Source organism: Micropterus dolomieu, linkage group LG07 (genome assembly GCF_021292245.1).
Source record: "Micropterus dolomieu isolate WLL.071019.BEF.003 ecotype Adirondacks linkage group LG07, ASM2129224v1, whole genome shotgun sequence".
NCBI lineage: Eukaryota > Metazoa > Chordata > Actinopteri > Centrarchiformes > Centrarchidae > Micropterus > Micropterus dolomieu.
In genome coordinates, this window is record NC_060156.1 from 21,152,776 (window position 1) to 21,170,598 (window position 17,823).

A 17,823-nucleotide genomic window follows, 5' to 3' on the forward strand; every position below is an offset into this window, starting at 1 on the left:
AATGCCCGCTAATTGTTTGCCAGGGAAATCTACAGTACATCAAGCTAAAGTTAGCTTGTTTAATCTTAGCCAAGTCCTCACACGTGGACTCCAAATATTACAACAAAATTACTCTTCCACGATGACAATGTTAACGTTAACTCTTGCCAACACGGTCTAGTTTGACATTAACTAGTAAGTTACTTAACGTTAGCTTCTCAATTGAGTGGCACATTTAAGCTAGTCATCAACTCGGGTCACGTTAGCCCTTCGGAATTCTGTTTAAAGATAAAACCAGCCAGCTGGAGTTACATCAATACCAAGTTATTCTACAACACTGCTTCTGTTAAAATACAAAACAATGGTTTAATAAGTAGGAGAGACTTACCCTAGGGATGGGACGCTGGATACTGACGTTTCAAATAGTGATGTGCGGATCGATCCTAAAGTATCGATATTTCTGATACCAACGTTTCCTGCACTAGGATCGATACTCATATAATAGGATCGATATCTAAACTCAGCAATTTGGAGTGAGTGTGTGTTTTATCATAAGTATCTTACTATCACAAGGATGGTCTAATTATACTCGGTTGATAGGAACTACTTTTCCTTCCACCTGTCAAAGTCATGCTTGCACTACGGCTCTGTGATGGAGCTTCTTTGAAGTGAGCTGCTGCAGCCCTTTACATTTCCCGCCACTGAATACTGACTCTGGCTGACTGTAAAAGCAGTCACGCCTGGCTGTATTTTAGCTGTGAAGGTAATAATGTTGCTCTGTGTGATGTGTGTGCAAAGACAGTGAAATACTTTGGCAACACTGCAAACTTCGCTAAACATCTGAGATTAAGTCAAAATAATAGGATGATGTTATGAAGCGGCGGCAGTTCTGAGCAGGATATCTTTTATTATAATTAAAGAATATGACAGTAGTTTGATGTCTTGTCATTATGCAGCTATTATTTTGAATAGGTAAAGCTACAGCCTACTCCTTATTTCTCTCATAAATATAGAAACGGGAGGAGGGAGGTCACATTAAACTAGAAATAAAATATGTAAAAAGTATTGGTATCGGTATCAGCAATACCAGCCTGCGTATTACTTGGTATTGGATCGGATAGGAATTAAGTGGTATCGCACATCACTAGTTTCGAAACACTGCTCCAAAGCGTGGTTCAAAACGTCAATGTCACGTGACCGTAGTGAAGCGAGGCTTCGGTGCGTTTCACCCCTGTTTCGACAGGTGGCACACCTGCCGCCTCTACGCTTGATTCACAGTCTTTGGAACAAACCACACATCAGCCACTAACTCTCAGAAGGCTTAAATTTGACATGTTGTTTTGGTCACACGATCCTTTGATTTATTGTAGTATATCCGCACCTGTAGGCCTGTGATGGCAAAATAATACTTCTTTGCCAGCAACAAATGTTCCATGATGTGACTAAATTTTTCGAAGGCTGGGGATGTCACTTATGAAAAAAACAGACTCAGCCCCAAAACAGCTGAATATTTCTGAATAAAATTCTTGACATATAACAAATGTGAGACATGGTTCCCCTTTTCTTTTATCATTCTTGACTCAGTTACGGATTTTTAATCCATTACACCTCATTACTGCCAGCACTCATTATTTATTATTACACTAGGGCCTATATCTTTCCTGCTATTAATTAATAATTATTAACACAGGTGTAAGCTACTGTATCATACTGTAGATATCCACATTTATTATCATTTATCATTATATTCTTGGATTTGTATACTTTATTATATTCTCTACCTATTATTTCTATTCCTTTTATGCCTTGCATGTCTAAAGTGGGCCTATTCCGATTCTGAAAATGAATAGGTTGTCTCTATGGGGTAGTGGTTAAGACATATGCCTAGATGTGAGAGACCTGGGTTCGATTTCCCCTGGGATACATGTGTCCCTGAGCAAGAAACTTAACCCCTAGTTGCTCCAGGGGGGCGACTTCTGACATAGCCATTGTGATTCGCTTTTGAGAAAAGCCTCAGCTAAATGTGTGATTACTTAGGAAACAACACACAGATGTATTTTATTTAAACACACTTTTATTGCAATCCCCATCTGCTGTCTCTGACAATCTGAAAGCGTTTGTTTGTTGTATGGTGATTTCTCCAAAATCGTGTTGGTCATGTATTGAAGACGTTTAGAATTAAACGCGGGTCATTCATTGTTTCAATGAAACCCCTACCAAGATGTGTCGATATCAAAAGTGACCAGTAGGTGTCACTACATTCCATGTGACCAATGACGTCCGAGCTTCGTACGTCACGAGATTTTGGCGCCAAATGATGCTGAATTATGAAGGGGGCGTGGTGTGAGCGAGGACGCAACTGGAGGACCTTGACGTCACCATTGGATCCAGGCTGAATTCAGTGGACAAAACGTAGCAAAACATATATTTTTAAACAGAAACGGTGGTGCCTTGAACATACAGTTGTTTATGCAAGCGCGCTGATTTTTACTTCATTTTTAACCACAGCTATGTTTACAAATGTGTTGCAGCTGATTGGGTAAAACCTCTGACTCTCCCACCAAACGGGAAGCCCCTCGCCAAAAGTTGCACAATGTTGAAAAACTGTTAATTATTAACTAATTTACAAAGTTCGAGAGAACCCAGCTTTCTTTGCAGCACTGTGAAAGTGTTTTTTCTGTTCTGTGACTTTATTTTATAACCATACACTGGGATGACCAGAGGCAGTATGTGGAGTCAGTTTGCTGCATTCCTGTTATGCTAACGTTAGCTATCGTACGCTAACGTAACTTATCACCAGTAGCTGAAACCTTTCCAGACAGTCGTCAACACTTACGAATTTTCATCTTGGGCTGCTCCTTGTTACATGCGCTTTGGTCTGGTAAGTGAAAAGGTTCTGTTTTCAGGCGCAGTAATGTTAGCAGAAAGACTAACGCTAACTTTAACTTGAAGTTAGCTGGCTAACACAATGAGGTAACGTTAATGTTCACTTTGTGCTGAACTGCTGTTACTTAGTTAACGTTACTTTAGTCCTATAACGTTACTGTGGAGACAGTCATGTTATGCCTTCATATAAGTTAACAAGCAGTCTCTGAACGCAGATTTTCAAGTCAGATCAGTTGTAATTATTATGTTTGTATGATAAGTATTTAATATGTTTATATTTAACTTATATGTGTTGTAATCTGTTTTAATAGATCTGTCCTCTTAAGTGTACCTGAGTACTGAGTAGTGTTGCCAACTTTGTCACTATGAAATCAGGGACAAAAGGTGGCACTGCTGTAGCAGTGCAGGTATGGTTTTGTGTGAATATACAGTGTATTTGTCATAATGATAGCTACTCTCAATTAATTATTTGGTTGCTTTAATAATAGTTATTTACAGCTGGTACATTAAGCACAGCCCTTTAATTAAACCACTAGTCTACCTGTTACCTTTACTATTTGTCTAATACTAAACACTTGTGACTCTTGCACTGTAGGTTTAGAGAAGGTTATCCCCTTCATGTACATATGACACACTAAAAAGAACATATCTACTTAATGAGTTTTATTTCCAGTTCATGCTTTTTCAGGCAGTTCATCAGAACTTGACCAATACCATTTGCAGTTTCATCACTGTCTTCATAAAAGTCAAGTAACTCGCACTCCATCAGACACAGAAAAACCTGCGTTAGGGGGCGGACAGACTGTGATTCTTACTGCTGAATCATTAATGTCTGCAAGCAAGTAGGCCTGGGGCTGACTGTAAAAGTATCAGAAATGTTTGTCTTATAATTATTATCATCAGCTGCGGTTGTGTTTGCGACCTGACCTTTATTTCCCGCTTTCCCGTAGTTCGCACCCTGAGCGTAGTAGTCATAAAACGGGACAAGAGAGGTCACGTATGGGACAACTAAATTAGGCCCAATATAAGGGACATCCCGGCTAATAACGGGACAGTTGGCAACTCTAGCGCTGTTTCCTCGAGCTTCAAAGACATTATTCATTTTGGCAGATGTAGATGGTCTGATGAACTGTATTGCGTTATAAACAGCTGAGTCTCTTTTATTTAGCATGGCATCACTAATATAAATGGGATAGACAAAATATCAGAAACTCCGGTCCATGTGATCCAAAACGATCCATGTGATCCAAAACGATACAGTTGCAACAAAAACTGATCATTATCATTTTTATGAAGGGAGGATTTATTGCAGAAATGTTGGATTAGACTGCATTAAATTTAGCTAGATGTACCAAATAAACTGGTAACTAAGCCTAAGACTAAATACATTTTCACAACTATAAACTCTGCCCATATCACATGTTTGTGAGAAGTGTTTAGCCTACATGACCTTTATTTTGTAAACTTATCAAACGTTGGTGTTCATATATTGTGTCCCCATTAATTTCATAATGCCCATAATCACCTAACTTACGAAAGCAGCTCTGATATTGGTGAGTCAGATAAATTATAAAATAATGTATTTTTGAAGAATAATAATGTTCTTGTTGACTGGGCTAATTGGAAATCTTTATATTGTTTGTTATATTTGCTCTGGCAGGATCAAACAGAGTATTGAGTGGCACTACAGCTATCCAAGGTATATTATCGATTTGCATATTTCTGTGTCAATTGCTGGCTTGCTAATCAGACATACTGAGAATATAAAAAAAATACTACATTGCTAGAACTGGAGTCAGCAACATTTCACAGTGGATGACATTTTAACATGAAAGAAGATATTTTAGCCCTGACTTGAGAGGTAGGGGGGATATTGTACTGTTTTAGAAAAGTGCATTAGTCCAACTGTAACTGTGAAATTTTATAATGAATATGTATATTTAGCAATTTAAAATTCTGATTTCTTTCAGAAATGATTGGCAGTGATCAAAAGCTGAGAAAACTGTAGATCAATTACAGCATTAAGTGTAAACATTTTTCACTGTAGGCTCTGTTAAAGGCTGTTATAAACCTATGATGAGAGGGTTGAATGACTCCTTTATGCAGGGCTCCACAACAATGATGGCCCGATGGCCCGGGGCCAGTAAAAAGTAACGTCGGGACAGTTGAACTATAGCAACTCAAAAAACAGCCTATTTAAAAAATAATAAGAATTAGAAACTCAACATCCTGCAGTTGTTTTGCAGCTCTTGGCGCGCACCATTGTCCAATCCAGAGTTGTAGTTACGTGAGTGGTTGTCAAATGTTATTTCTCTAATCTCAATCATGCTGCAACCTCTGGGTCTGAAAGTGAAACCATGCAGACGGAACTTAAACCTGCATTCTCTCTAACGGCCAGCAGGGGGCGAGTCGGCTGGTTGCACAAAGAAGTCCGGTTCCATTAGAAATAATGGTTAAATGTTGCTATTTCTCAGCCGAATTATTACCTCAATAAACACTTTCATAACGAGTTTATGGTCTCAGTCGTTAGTTTCAAGTATTCTTCAACACAGCATGATTCTCGTTTAGTAAATGTTGGTGTAGCTGTCGCAGTAAAAGGTACTTGATTACTGTGTCATGTGTTCAGAATTATGTTTTTTGAGTGTAATTTGGTTTCTCTTGAGTAATAGTGACACCTACTGTTTAACTTGTGAATTACACCAAATGAAGCGCATGCTGGTCAATGACGATCAACATGATCAATTAAGTATAATTGATTGTTAAGCTTCGATCAGAAGCAAAAAGGGAAGAAAAGAGAGTTTCAGAAGGCTGTGCTGCGACATTGGAAGATTGTAACGGCTCCTAAATGTCTGTGCAGAAGGCGCACATGGTATGTTCTTATTTTATTTTGAACTGATGATATTTTGTGATTATATTTCATACTGAAAGTGATTGTGTTTGTGATTATATTATTTCAGTTTTTCACGGTGTTTGCTGGTCAAAAGAAGATTATTTGTGAAAAGGAAAAAATAAATACTGGTCAAACATCAGTTGGAGAGTGGCTTATCTGTAGCAGAAGAAAAGCTTGGGAGCAGTTATAGTTGGTCCTATTTAGGGACAAATACCTTGTGATTGACAGGTCGCTACCATGGCGACCTGTCAATTAGGAGAGAGCCGACTAGTGTCCGCTGCTCTGTGTCCACTTTCTTTATTAAATGGCTGTCAGCAGGAGCGAGAGCACGTCATGTTTGAGTCTGTGTGTTTGTTTTAAAAGTAAATTGTTTTGTTAACCTTTTTATTTTTTATAATTTTAACTGTGATTACATTTTAGTTTAGTTTTTTTATATCCAGGATGTATTTAATAACAGATTAAACATGTTATCATAATAACATAACTTAAGTCTTTGGTTTTGTTGTAACACTGATAAATAATTTTTGGAGGGAGGGCCAGTAAAAACTGTCTTCGGGCCAGTAAGTTTCCAACCCACTGGCCCGGTGGGGCCAGTTGCAACAGTTTAACAGTTTAAGGTTGAGCCCTGTTTATGGTTCATAAACTATTTAGTACCTGACTGAAATTCTGTCTCAAACTTGGTCAGACCAAAAATGGCACTGTTGAGAGAAAACAGGGTCTGTGTTGGTGTTTGTTGCTTCATATAGAAGCTAAATGATGAAATATTATACAATTAGTCTAGTTTAAAATATATTTGATTGGCTTACTCAATTCCTAGCCACATAATCTTTCATTTTGATACAGCAAACCTAAGTTAGGTTAAAGAAATTTGCAGGATGACCCTGCATTTTCTTTTCTTGTCAATGCAGTGGTCCATGTCCATTTCTCAGGTAAAAACTGTATTCTTTTTGCCATATAGTCAGCCATCCTGCTTAAAAAAAGGAATTGATGCATTGTTTTTCAGCCAAGGCCCAAGTTGGAAACCATTAATCTGCATACATTTATGTGTTTGCAGGTGTTTGCTGAGTTCATCACTTTACAAATGTTGAACCTATGCAACCAATTCTACTGCGAGCTTGAGAGATACACATCACAACTGATTGCCCTGTACAGGCAGAAGGCCAAGAGAGCAGAGGCCCTGCAGAGATCCTCAGGATGTATGACCTTCAGGTGAGTTTAAGATTACCTTTGCCATAGCAACAATGTTTATCACATAATGGCCAAACGGAAATCAAATCCTGGTTCTCTTGCAACTTCCTCAAACTTAACAGTGACAAAACCGAGGTTCTCCTCATTGGCACCACATCCAATTTGACTAAATCTGACAGTTTTTCTCTCACCATTGACAACTCCACAGTTTCCCCCTCCCCTCAGGTCAAGAGTCTGGGTGTGATCCTCAGAGGACATTCAGTGAAATTCTGTTTACTCGTCACAAGTCTTCACTCATACTTTTCAACCTATATGATGTCTTCTAAAGTTTGATCCAGGTGATGTCATACTGATGGTATCAGGGTTACCTCAGCTTGAGCTCGAGACCTAACATTTTTAACAGAAAACTTGCAAACATTACGAAGTGTGCGCGGTTTGAATTTAAGAAGTGGGCATTAAGGAGGCAAGTGAGACTCTAATAAAACATGTATTAGCGGCCCATCTTGAACCCTTATCAACAAGCACACAGTGTACAGTTAAAAGTGTTTGTATGGAATTAGGTCACAGTGTTCGCTCCTTAATTCTGGCACTTTAAACCCTTCATACAGCAGTGGAGCGGCGTGGAGCAGCGTCGGTGTGGTGGGTGTGAGTCAGAGAAGTCGTGTGGGAGGAGTTAAAGTAAGATGGCTGCGGGAAAGGGAATACTGTTTGAGAAATCGTCAAATGGGATGTTTATCTGTCGCTAACAGGATGCACATCAGCCCGAATGAAGGAGTGGTTAATTTGTTAGCTTCCCAGGCTCAGTGTGGTCTAGCTCGCCGGTTGTCTCCAGGTTACTTGCACGCTGATCATCCGTTTACTGCTCTGACATTGTGGAATTCATTAGCAGCTAGTCGTTAGCAACCCACCAGCGCTAAGTTACTAGCAACCAGCTAACCAGGTATCTGTGGAAATCAGCGCCTCGCAACCACTGTTAAGACTCCTACAAATATCCAAGGTGAGTAACTTCGAATTTAACTTACATTAAAGTGCACTAGCGCTTCAACGCGATATATGAACTATATACACGGTTGACATGTCAAAGCTGGCTAATCTTTGCTGTATCAACTAGCTTGCTACATCATCTCGCCGTTGACATGCAGTGATTGTTGTTTTCCGGCGGACCTTAATGTAACGTTAAGCGGCTTCGGCTCGCTAAAATGAGATCTGGCACAAGATGATTACTTCAAGATCAGATGTAAAGCCCAAATGCCGATAAGATAACGTTATGTAATTAATAAGTTTAAAGACAAGGTCGAACTACCTGATGGTTGCGTTCAAGAGCTGGGTGCGCTAACAGTCTGTCAAACTGAAGGGGACAGATGACCCCAAAACACTGCAGTGACTGATGTCTGACTTTGCATGATAAAATGACATTTTAAAAACAAAAGAGAGAAAATTCTAAAAGCAAAATATGTCATATGTTTTCTATGAAACTCAGCCACAAGGACTGATTTGGTAGCCATCTTAACCCTTGTCAACTGTGGCTAAAGCATTTAAAGGTGGGGGTATGCCATTCTGGAGAATACCATGACGATAATAATCACTTCAGAATAATACTAACAGTAATCTGTACTCACAGTGCATCTAAAGATTAAGTAGATCAGTTCTCTTGATCAGTTTTAAATGGCAGAAGTTCACGGCACTGTATATCAGGGAAGACACGCATCATCTCACACCAGTTACAAACAGAAATACAACTAACGGCACACAACAATGACAGGCAACAATAACATGAGATCAAGGATCATCGTTCCCCTGCGAGTGACTCTGTTTTGGACTGCTATTGCCGCCAAAGCGGCAGACGGATTAAATTATGACGGACAAATGTTCTCAAGTGTAGGGCTGCATTTTGAATATCAGTACTCCGAGTATTGGCTGAAATGTGTCTGTAGCACATTGTATTAAACATTCAACTACACTTGGCTTGTTGTGTATTTCACTTTTTCTAACTTATTTTTAAATCAATATTTATACAAAAATAATTTTGGTACTTTGACAAATGGAACTCAGTGTCCTCTTGCTAGCCTCTTCCTGTGTTGTTGTTGTTGTTGTTTTGTTTTTTTTTAACCTCGTGGCTTCCATTAGCAAGGTCAAGAATGAACTTTCATACTCAAATAATTCAGCAAATGTTTGACAGCATTAGATCTGAAACAATTAATTTTGTTCTGGAGTGTTGGTTGCACAAAACAAGCAATTCAGAAATGCCACCTTGAGCTGTGGGAAATTGTGATGGACAAGTTTCACTATTTCACTTTATCAAGAAAATAAGACTGATGTTAATTGATAATTAATCTGATTGCATTTTATATGGGCAAAGTTCTGCCTTGCATTAAGACAAAATGACAAAATGATGCATTTATAGTTTGTTCTGTTTCACTTGGGTACAGTCACTGACATCAACAGAGAACTGTGACCCACATGACAACATTTGTGATCAGTTCTCTTTTAAGGCTAAAATCTCTCTTTTTTTAAGAGCTGCACATTAGCCTGGGTTAGGGGGAGTCGGGATCAGCTCTGATCTAAATATCAGCTATGAAAACAAAGAAGTAGTCAGTGAAGTTAAACATTAAAAACAGACAGTAGAAATGGGAGGAATGTGAAGGACAGAATTAACGGAGACCTTGGAGCTCCGCCTATTTTCACACTAGTGTACACCTGGACAATTCCTGCAGAAAGCGGGTGTGGCTGTCAGGTTGTCCGTTGCAGGAAGTCCCAGAAACTTTGGAAGTAAGCTTTTCTAAACTTTTAGTCTGTCTGAACTGAAGTATATCTTGGCCTGTAGACTTTGTAGTGTGAGATTATAACAGTCAGGGCGAGCTGAAAGCGTTTGATCCCTAACCTTTGACAAATTCTCTTCATCTTTATAAAGGCAGCCTCCTTTTAGTGTAATCTGTAGTTGAACTTTGAACTCATTTTATGGGTGGTTTTTATGATGCTGTGTGTGTGTGTGTGACCTGAATATAAAACATCTTGAATTTCCGTATGTGGTTTACTGCGTATTAACCGAGTCCTGCATGTCACAGTCGGCAAGTTTTGTCGCTGAAGACTGGCTTACGTGTGTTTAAGGTAATTGCTTTTATGGTGAGCTTATTTTCAGTCTTGCTGTAGATGCCTGTTTTGACACCTTGTGGGTTGAGTTTCTTCCCACTTTAATGTCTGGATATAGATTAATTTAGTGCATTTAAAGAAAATTTGTTTTTGTTTTTTCAGAGCAACATGAGTATCATTAACTTCGACTAACCTGCTGAGGGCTGGTGAATCATTAAAAAAAGTGTGGACATTACATTTTACCTGCAGTTTTCAGTGCTGTTTGTGTAAGGATACTCATACAGCTGCTGTATGAGGAATTCAATAAAGAAAAGCATTACTCCTTAATGACTTAGGGAAGCTGAGCCAGAAGAGATCAAATCTGTTACTTTTGTCTGACCCAAGTCCACATCATGTGGCCACAGTTAATAACCGATAAGTTTGTAATCTACTTTAACTTTATTCATCTACACTTCCTTAACAACGGTGTTACTCTCAACTCATTACTGCGTTGAACCTTGCTGTTGGGGTCTTATGAACTATCTTTTATTCAAACACTTAGGAGATAAAAGAAAACAGCTTCACAGAAATAGGTTTCAAACTCCATTAACCAGTGCTTGTGACATTAACTGTGAGCTAAATGCATTACAGTCATATTGTGTTTCTCCAGCAGTCATCTATCTCTGATAACTTGTGTTTCCCTTAAAGGAATACGTCAAAAAAATCTATCTTTTAAGTATCAAATAGGTCTGTTGGCTCGAAAGGTGAGTCTCAAATGTTTAGAGTTTGCCCCTTCATTGATTCCAATGGCGACACAGAGCCACAGCAAAAAAAAGGCATCAAAACCACTTGTGCAGCATAATCCACTTCTCCACTGTTGATCCATCTGTTCAGTCATTTCCAAGTAATCCTCACAATAAATCACTTAATACACTGCTTCCGGCAGATATTTTTGGAGCTATCAGGATGTGATAGCCCAGCACGGAGGTAGTGTATTTAACTATATTCTGGAAAAACTGAATGTTTTTCAGTCATAGGAGTTTTTTTGTTATTATTTGATACTCTTACTGAAAGTAGACAGTAACCCCATTACTTAAATGCATGTTTTGACATAGAGAGAAGCACCTTTCTATTAGATGAATCATTAGAGCAGTTAAATAAGGGCTTTGGGATGTTGATGATGATAATGAATGAATACGGTAACTGGCAGTGCACAAAGGTGGAGCAAAAGGATGTGTTCATCCCCAGGACATCAGAAATCAGAATCCGCTTTTTACACGTACAAGGAGTAGGTGCCAGACATAAACAACATGTATATATGCATTAAATCATGGAATAAAGAAGATGTAAAAGTTAAGTTAAAAATAAATAAAAGACTATGTGCAATGTGGCAGTTATTTACATGTGCTATTTAGTTGGATTTGTATTGTATAAACATTTACAGGGGGAGACGTGGGAGGGGGTTGGGGGAATGCGAGTCAGACATTAGTTCAATCCATGCAGGTGTTTTCAACAGTTAGACTTGCATGCTGAATTTCCATCTCTTCAACATAACGGCAAAGGTGTCACAGATAAAAATGACAAGTTGGAGGTTTGAGTTGTCAAAACTGAAGAACGAGTGCCTGTTCCCTGGAACTCTTTATAACGTCACCGTGGCTGCTTTCTTTTTTATCTTTGCTTTTTGCGATATTATGCAGAATGGATCAACCTTTTTTTTAATATCAACAAAGACTTCCAGAGAACACACTTGTCACACAGTGTAACTCTGAGCATGTTAATCCTCTCATGTTCCCAAATAAAAACTACTAAGACTTCAATTTGTTGTCAGGACATCCTATTTTTTTTTTCTTGATGTCAGCATTTGTTAGCTGGATCCTTTTATTTGATACAAGAACAGATTACTCTTTGTTTTAAATAGAATTTCATCTTATTTATGCCCATGAGTACAGCCTCTAAATTATACAAATTTTTTTGTTTAACCTTCCTGTCTTTCAGTTTGATGTATAATGGGCAATTTTGATTCAAGTTCTGAATTTGCTATGGTTCTGGGGCAATAATCCCTCAACATGATAAAATAAAGCTTTCACTGATGAAAAGCATATGTCATTACCTTGACTGATGATTGAAGCAAGTTAATTGCTTGGAATGTGCGTCCATAATAGAGAACAGGCAGTTACTCCCATGTTGAGCAGAAGGTAGATGGGCTCTAGCTTTTCCACAGAAGGACTGAATGGCTTCCCCACTAACTACATACTGTAGGAGCTGACTTAGGTTTATTTAGGAAAACACAGCCGGTCTTCAGCACAGATGATATACACTCAGCCAGAACATTATGACCATCTGCCTGGTATTGCTGCCAAGTCCTGACCCATTGAAGCTTGGACCCTACTAGACCTCTGAAGATGTGCTGGTGGTATCTGGTACCAAAATGTTAGCAGCTGATCATTAAGTCCTGTAAGTTACGAGGTGGGTCCTCCACGTATCGGACTTGTTTGTCAAGCACATCCAACAGATGCTCAATTGGACTGAGATCTGGGGAATTTGGAGGCCAAGTCAACACCTTGAATTTACTAACCATTCCTGAACCTTTTTTGCTTTGTGGCATCGGCATTATCGTACTGAAGGAGGCCAGTGCTTTCAAGGAATACAGTTTCCATTGAAGGGTTTACATGGTCTGCAGCAATGCTTAGGTAGGTGCTAAGTGTCATAGTAACATCCACATGAACTGCAGGACCCAAGGTTTCCCAGCGGAACATTGCCCAAACACACTGCCTCCGCCGGCTTGTCTTCTTCTGCTCCGTGGTCCAGTTCTGATGCTCATGTGCCCACTGTTTGCACTGGTCTGCAGATATGCAGACCCATACGCAACTAACTGCAAAGTACTGTGTGTGCTGACAGCTTTCTATCAGAACCAGCATTAACTTTTTCAGCAGTTTGACCTACAGTAGCTTGTCTGTTGGATCGGACTATACAGGGCTAGCCTTCGCTCCCCACGTGGATCAGTGAGCCTTGTCTGCCCATGACCTGGTTCACTGCTTTTCATTCCTTGGACCACTTTTGATAGCTAATGACCACTGTAGACCAGGAACACCCCACAAGGGCTGCAGTTTTGGAGATGCTCTGACCCAGTCGTCTAGCCATCACAATTTGGCCCTCATCAAAGTCGCTCAAATCGTAATGCTTGCCCATTTTTCCTGCTTCTAACACATCAACTTGGTCACTGACAGGTACCATGGTAACGAGATAATCGGTGTTGTTCACTTCATCTGTGAGCGGCCATTATCTTATGGCTGGTCGGTGCTCTATTTTATGTTTGGCTGTATGGGACCATTTCACGCTATACAGGAAGTAAATGAGTAGGGCTGCTTAAAAGGAAAAACTGAATTACATTTGATCCCATTTGTGTTTAAATATTTAATTCAATTCAAATTTAGTGTCCTGATGCAAAATTAAATATACTGTAACTGAATATTATATCCATAATTCTCACCTGAACTGCTGGCACGAAATAATATGCTTTCAGAATTTTATTGATGTGGTGGGCTTCGGACGTGTAGAATTTTAGGGTAAAACAGGAAGAAATTCATGTAATATGCACTTAGAAAACACACAAATTAACACAGAAATATTTTAGGAGCTTTAAAAAGAATGGTTTGGAAGGTTGTGAAATGTCTTATAGATTCAGGTTTACATATTGATGTGTATGTCCTGTGTTTTTGTTTACACAGTGCAGAGTGCCCGTCCTGACTGGCTATGGAGTGGTGTTGGCTTCAGACTGGATGACAGGGTCTACAGGGAGGAAAGGGTCACACAGATTCTGAAGCAGCGGCAGGCTTTGCCTAGACGTACACTGACTGGCAGTGACAGCGCGTTTGCAGCTGACCTCCTTCCCCTCCGTCTCTCTTGTTAGATACACTTTCTCTCCCCTTTATCCCCCTCTCCTCCTCCCCCTTTCCTTTTCTTCCCTCTTAATTTCTTTTTGCCCTCCGTTGCTTCTATTTTTACTGGAACTCCTCTCGTCTTTGAGTTCTTGTGACCTGCCTCTCACTGGGTCCAGTATGAGCTGGCTGAGCAGGTTGAACCCACGGGGTCCCGGGAGTCGGTCCGGCCGGAGTGCCGCCCCCTCCAGCCCCTGCACTGCTGACCCGGAGACCTGCCTCATGGTGTTTGAGAACCACTGGAGACAGGTGAGCCAGAGACACACCAGGCCTGTTCAGTTTGCACTAGAGCCCGACCGATTTATTGTTATTTTATTATTGGCCGATATAAGCTACTTGCAGATATATCTGCATCAGCGTTTATAACAGCCGATATATGACTATTAAAAAAAAAAAAAGAAACAAAGTCAAAACTTTAACATAGTTTGTTTTAATGTTGTTCAAAATACTATTTAAAACAATAAAAAAGTTTCTTAATACACTGCATTATGTCATGGTATCTTGGTATGGTCTCAACAACAAATGTTATAATCTTTGGGATAATCTTTGTTTATGTCATGTGTTTCTTAAAATAAGGGTGGAAAAGAATATTGGCCGATAGATATATCGGCATATTGGATTTTAAAATCCTCAAATAAAATGACAAAATAATTAACCAAATATCTTTTTTGTATTAACAGAGAATTCATTTTCCTGTTGATTAATCTTTTGCACCTCTGCAATTTACAATAGTTGAGAAAGTATTTGCACATTTTGTTTTCTTTGTTTTATCTTCAACAGCACACAAATGAAAAGTATGTGTTCAATTTTGGTCAACACTGAATGACAACAAGATCAGTTATGATGTTAAGGTTCTATTAGTGAATGATTATCTGTCCAAGTGTGAATGTTAACACATTCAGTTGGCTGTGCCAGTGCTGATGAGAGTAGTCAGTCAGTCGACTTTAATAGTGTGACTGGCTCATGTCCAATCTCTGGCTTAACGTTTTATAGGTTACAGAGCCTTGCCACTTCCTAACTGTTGAATTGAGGCAACATAACTCAGAGGCTGTGTGTGTGTGTGTGTGTGTGTAAGCTTTGCAACCATAGCAACCATAGCAACCATACTCTTTCTAGACAGACATTTTGCATGGAGGCTTATTTTATTGTTCAAGGAGGAATCCATTGTTAAACAGTAGTCTTAATAGGTGGACATGTTTCAGCTGAATTACAACATGATGTTACAGTTACCCCTACATATAGCTGCAGTTTTTCTAGTTCTAAGTACCTAACATGCATGTGTTCAGGGTGGATGGAAGCTGGGGAACCCTGTCAGTTTTTTTGAATAGCAATCATATGTTCTCATAGCTTTTAAGAGGAAGGTAGAGGTATATGTCTAGATTGTTGAACTATGTGTAAGTGGAAATGAAATAACAAGTGGTTTTGTGGGAAGGCGTGTGTGTACAAACACAAATAAGCGTTGTGCAACATTGCAACATTTACCGCACTTTTCTAAAGCTGCTAAAACACAAGAAGCACATCCCTTATCTGAATTATCTAAAATTCATCATTGCTGTAGTCATGCTGACTGCTGGACCTCTTGATAAATGTTGTGAGACCTCTCTGCATTTGTCAATTTCTTTTTGACACCACTTTTATGCTATTATGTTACATTGTTATCTATAAAAAAAAAACAGCGTTTCAGTGCCAGTAACAATTTCTTACTGCTTTTATAATATCTGTCAATGCATTTAAAAGGTCAGTAAATTAAATAATTATTTTGTACAAATTTCCTTTAAATGTTTATATAACACTTAAGTATATTTTTAAGGGCAGAACATGCAGCTAACACATTAAAAAGGGGCAAAGATCTTCAGATTTGACAGTGCATTATATCTTAAATCCATGACAACTAGGCCTTTTTCACAAAGATTATCTGTGTCTGTATTGACTGCAGTGTTCACTACTCCCCATGTAACAAATACGGTTTAATCTGTCGTGAACAGTAAAGTGAGGCACTTCTGTGTCATCTGTGACAGCTGTTGTGGCGCACAACTGTAATTTTCATTATCTGTATAAATGGCATGAAATGCCTTTTAGAGGTCACACTTATTTTTTTATGTTCTCATAGAAGGACAATAATTTAAAAACGTAAACACTACACTACAACACTGTTCCTTTATTCAGGTCTCTTGGGTGTTGGAGCAGCACGAGCCTTCGTCCTCCAGCGATGACCTGACGGCAGTGAGGAATCACACCGACCAGATGTTGTGTCTGCTGGCGGAGGAGCGGCCTGCTGAGAGCTCAGAGGGCGGTGCCGGCGTGGCACTTATGGGCCCCATACTGGAGCTGGTGGTCACCGAGAATATTCTAGAGTGTCTGGTTCAGTGGCACCTCCGCCGCGGCCTGGACCCAGACAGCCAGGGGGCGCTGCTCAAGTTGTTTGAGATGCTCATCGGCCAGTCCCAGCAGCCTCTTCTGCAGCACACAGCCGTCCTCCACCCCCTATTGAGGCTACTGGGAGCTTGCGCTGACCCAGAACTTGGTTGTCCTTCAGCCCTGGAGAACAGTCTGGTACTGCTGCTCAACCAGGTATATTCACTTGGAGCCTATATACCTCTCTAATGTAGTTACCTACAATCTACATAAGAACTTTTCGTTGTTAGCCTTTGAGACAAATTTGCTAAATTTTATCTAAAGCTGAAAACAGATCATAAGACCTACAAGGACTAGATACCCCACATGTAATGACTATTTTTACCAACATTACACAGATTTTTTAGTCTTGACGGTCAGAAAGGAGAAATGACTGAGGAGGACTATGATAATTTTGGCAACTTTATGGGGAAGTTTTCACTGGAACACACAACTGAACTTTACCTTGCTAATTTAACTGCAAAAGGAAAGAAAGCGCTTAATTTCAGTGAAATGCTGCATCAGCTTTCCTAAAATCAGGAGAAAGTGTTAAAAATGTTTGACCCATACCTGGCGTGCTTGTATCTCTAATTTATTTACATAGTGGCCATGGCTGTTTTCTTATTGGCTTGTGGCTTTCTGTTAAAATCATAGCACAGGACACCACAAACATAGTTTCACTAAGGAGTTAACCGGTGTTCAGAATTTGAGAATAAGGTACAGTGTATTGCAGGCATCCATTATAACAGTGCTTGTTACTTGTTAGTGCTTGTTAAAACTGGCTGCTGACTCCCCTCAAACATGGATGATGATTTGAAAACAGCTTTTTTTTTGTGATCAAGGCATACGAGCAAGTTATGTGACACTGTAATCCAACACTCTGACATGTCCTGATCCAGAACAATAAAAATTTGGCCGGGGCTGAAGCTATAGAAGTTGGTGGTCTGTTCCATTATTTTTATATATCAGGTTGCCTCAGAAGGGATTATCTTTCATTATCAGACATAATTTCCTAAAATTACAATCAAATAGAACTTCTTTGCTTAGTGTTTTCCTCTGATTTTTCATCAGTGTTTTAGACTTCTATGGTTCTGTTTTTAATTTTGAGACTGTAAATCCCCCACCAGGTCTGTGTGTCCATGGCCCGGCAGCCTGTGGTTCTAGAGATGTTGTTCCAGGCGGCACCGGCCCAGCAGGGCTCCACCAATCTGCTGATCTTCTCCCTCCTTGTGCCATTCATACACCGGGACGGAGCCATCGGACAGCAGGCGCGAGACGCGCTGCTGCTGGTCATGGCGGCCTCGGCCAGCCACGAGGCTGTGGCACGTTACATCGCTGAGAAATCCTACTTCTGCCCAGTGAGTGATCGTGTTCATAAAAACTATGTTGTTATAGGAAGCGTCATGCTGAATTTATCGTTAGTATTGTATAGTAGTGCAGTTTTTTTTTTTTTTTTTTTTTTTTTTTTTTTTTTAATGT

The 17,823-nt window shown here is 39.6% G+C and overlaps 1 protein-coding gene across 1 annotated transcript in view; it reads left to right on the forward strand.

The window, feature by feature from the left end:
* Window positions 1-7,441: 7,441 nt before the first annotated feature.
* Window positions 7,442-17,823, forward strand: part of fhip1b (FHF complex subunit HOOK interacting protein 1B) — a 28,035-nt gene continuing 17,653 nt past the window's right edge. Inside the window, exons 1-4 of the mRNA XM_046053328.1 lie at window positions 7,442-7,940; window positions 13,741-14,199; window positions 16,117-16,521; window positions 17,472-17,702. Coding sequence (XP_045909284.1) covers window positions 14,071-14,199; window positions 16,117-16,521; window positions 17,472-17,702 — 765 coding nt within the window. The 5' untranslated portion in view covers window positions 7,442-7,940; window positions 13,741-14,070. The remainder of the gene's footprint in view (window positions 7,941-13,740; window positions 14,200-16,116; window positions 16,522-17,471; window positions 17,703-17,823) is intronic.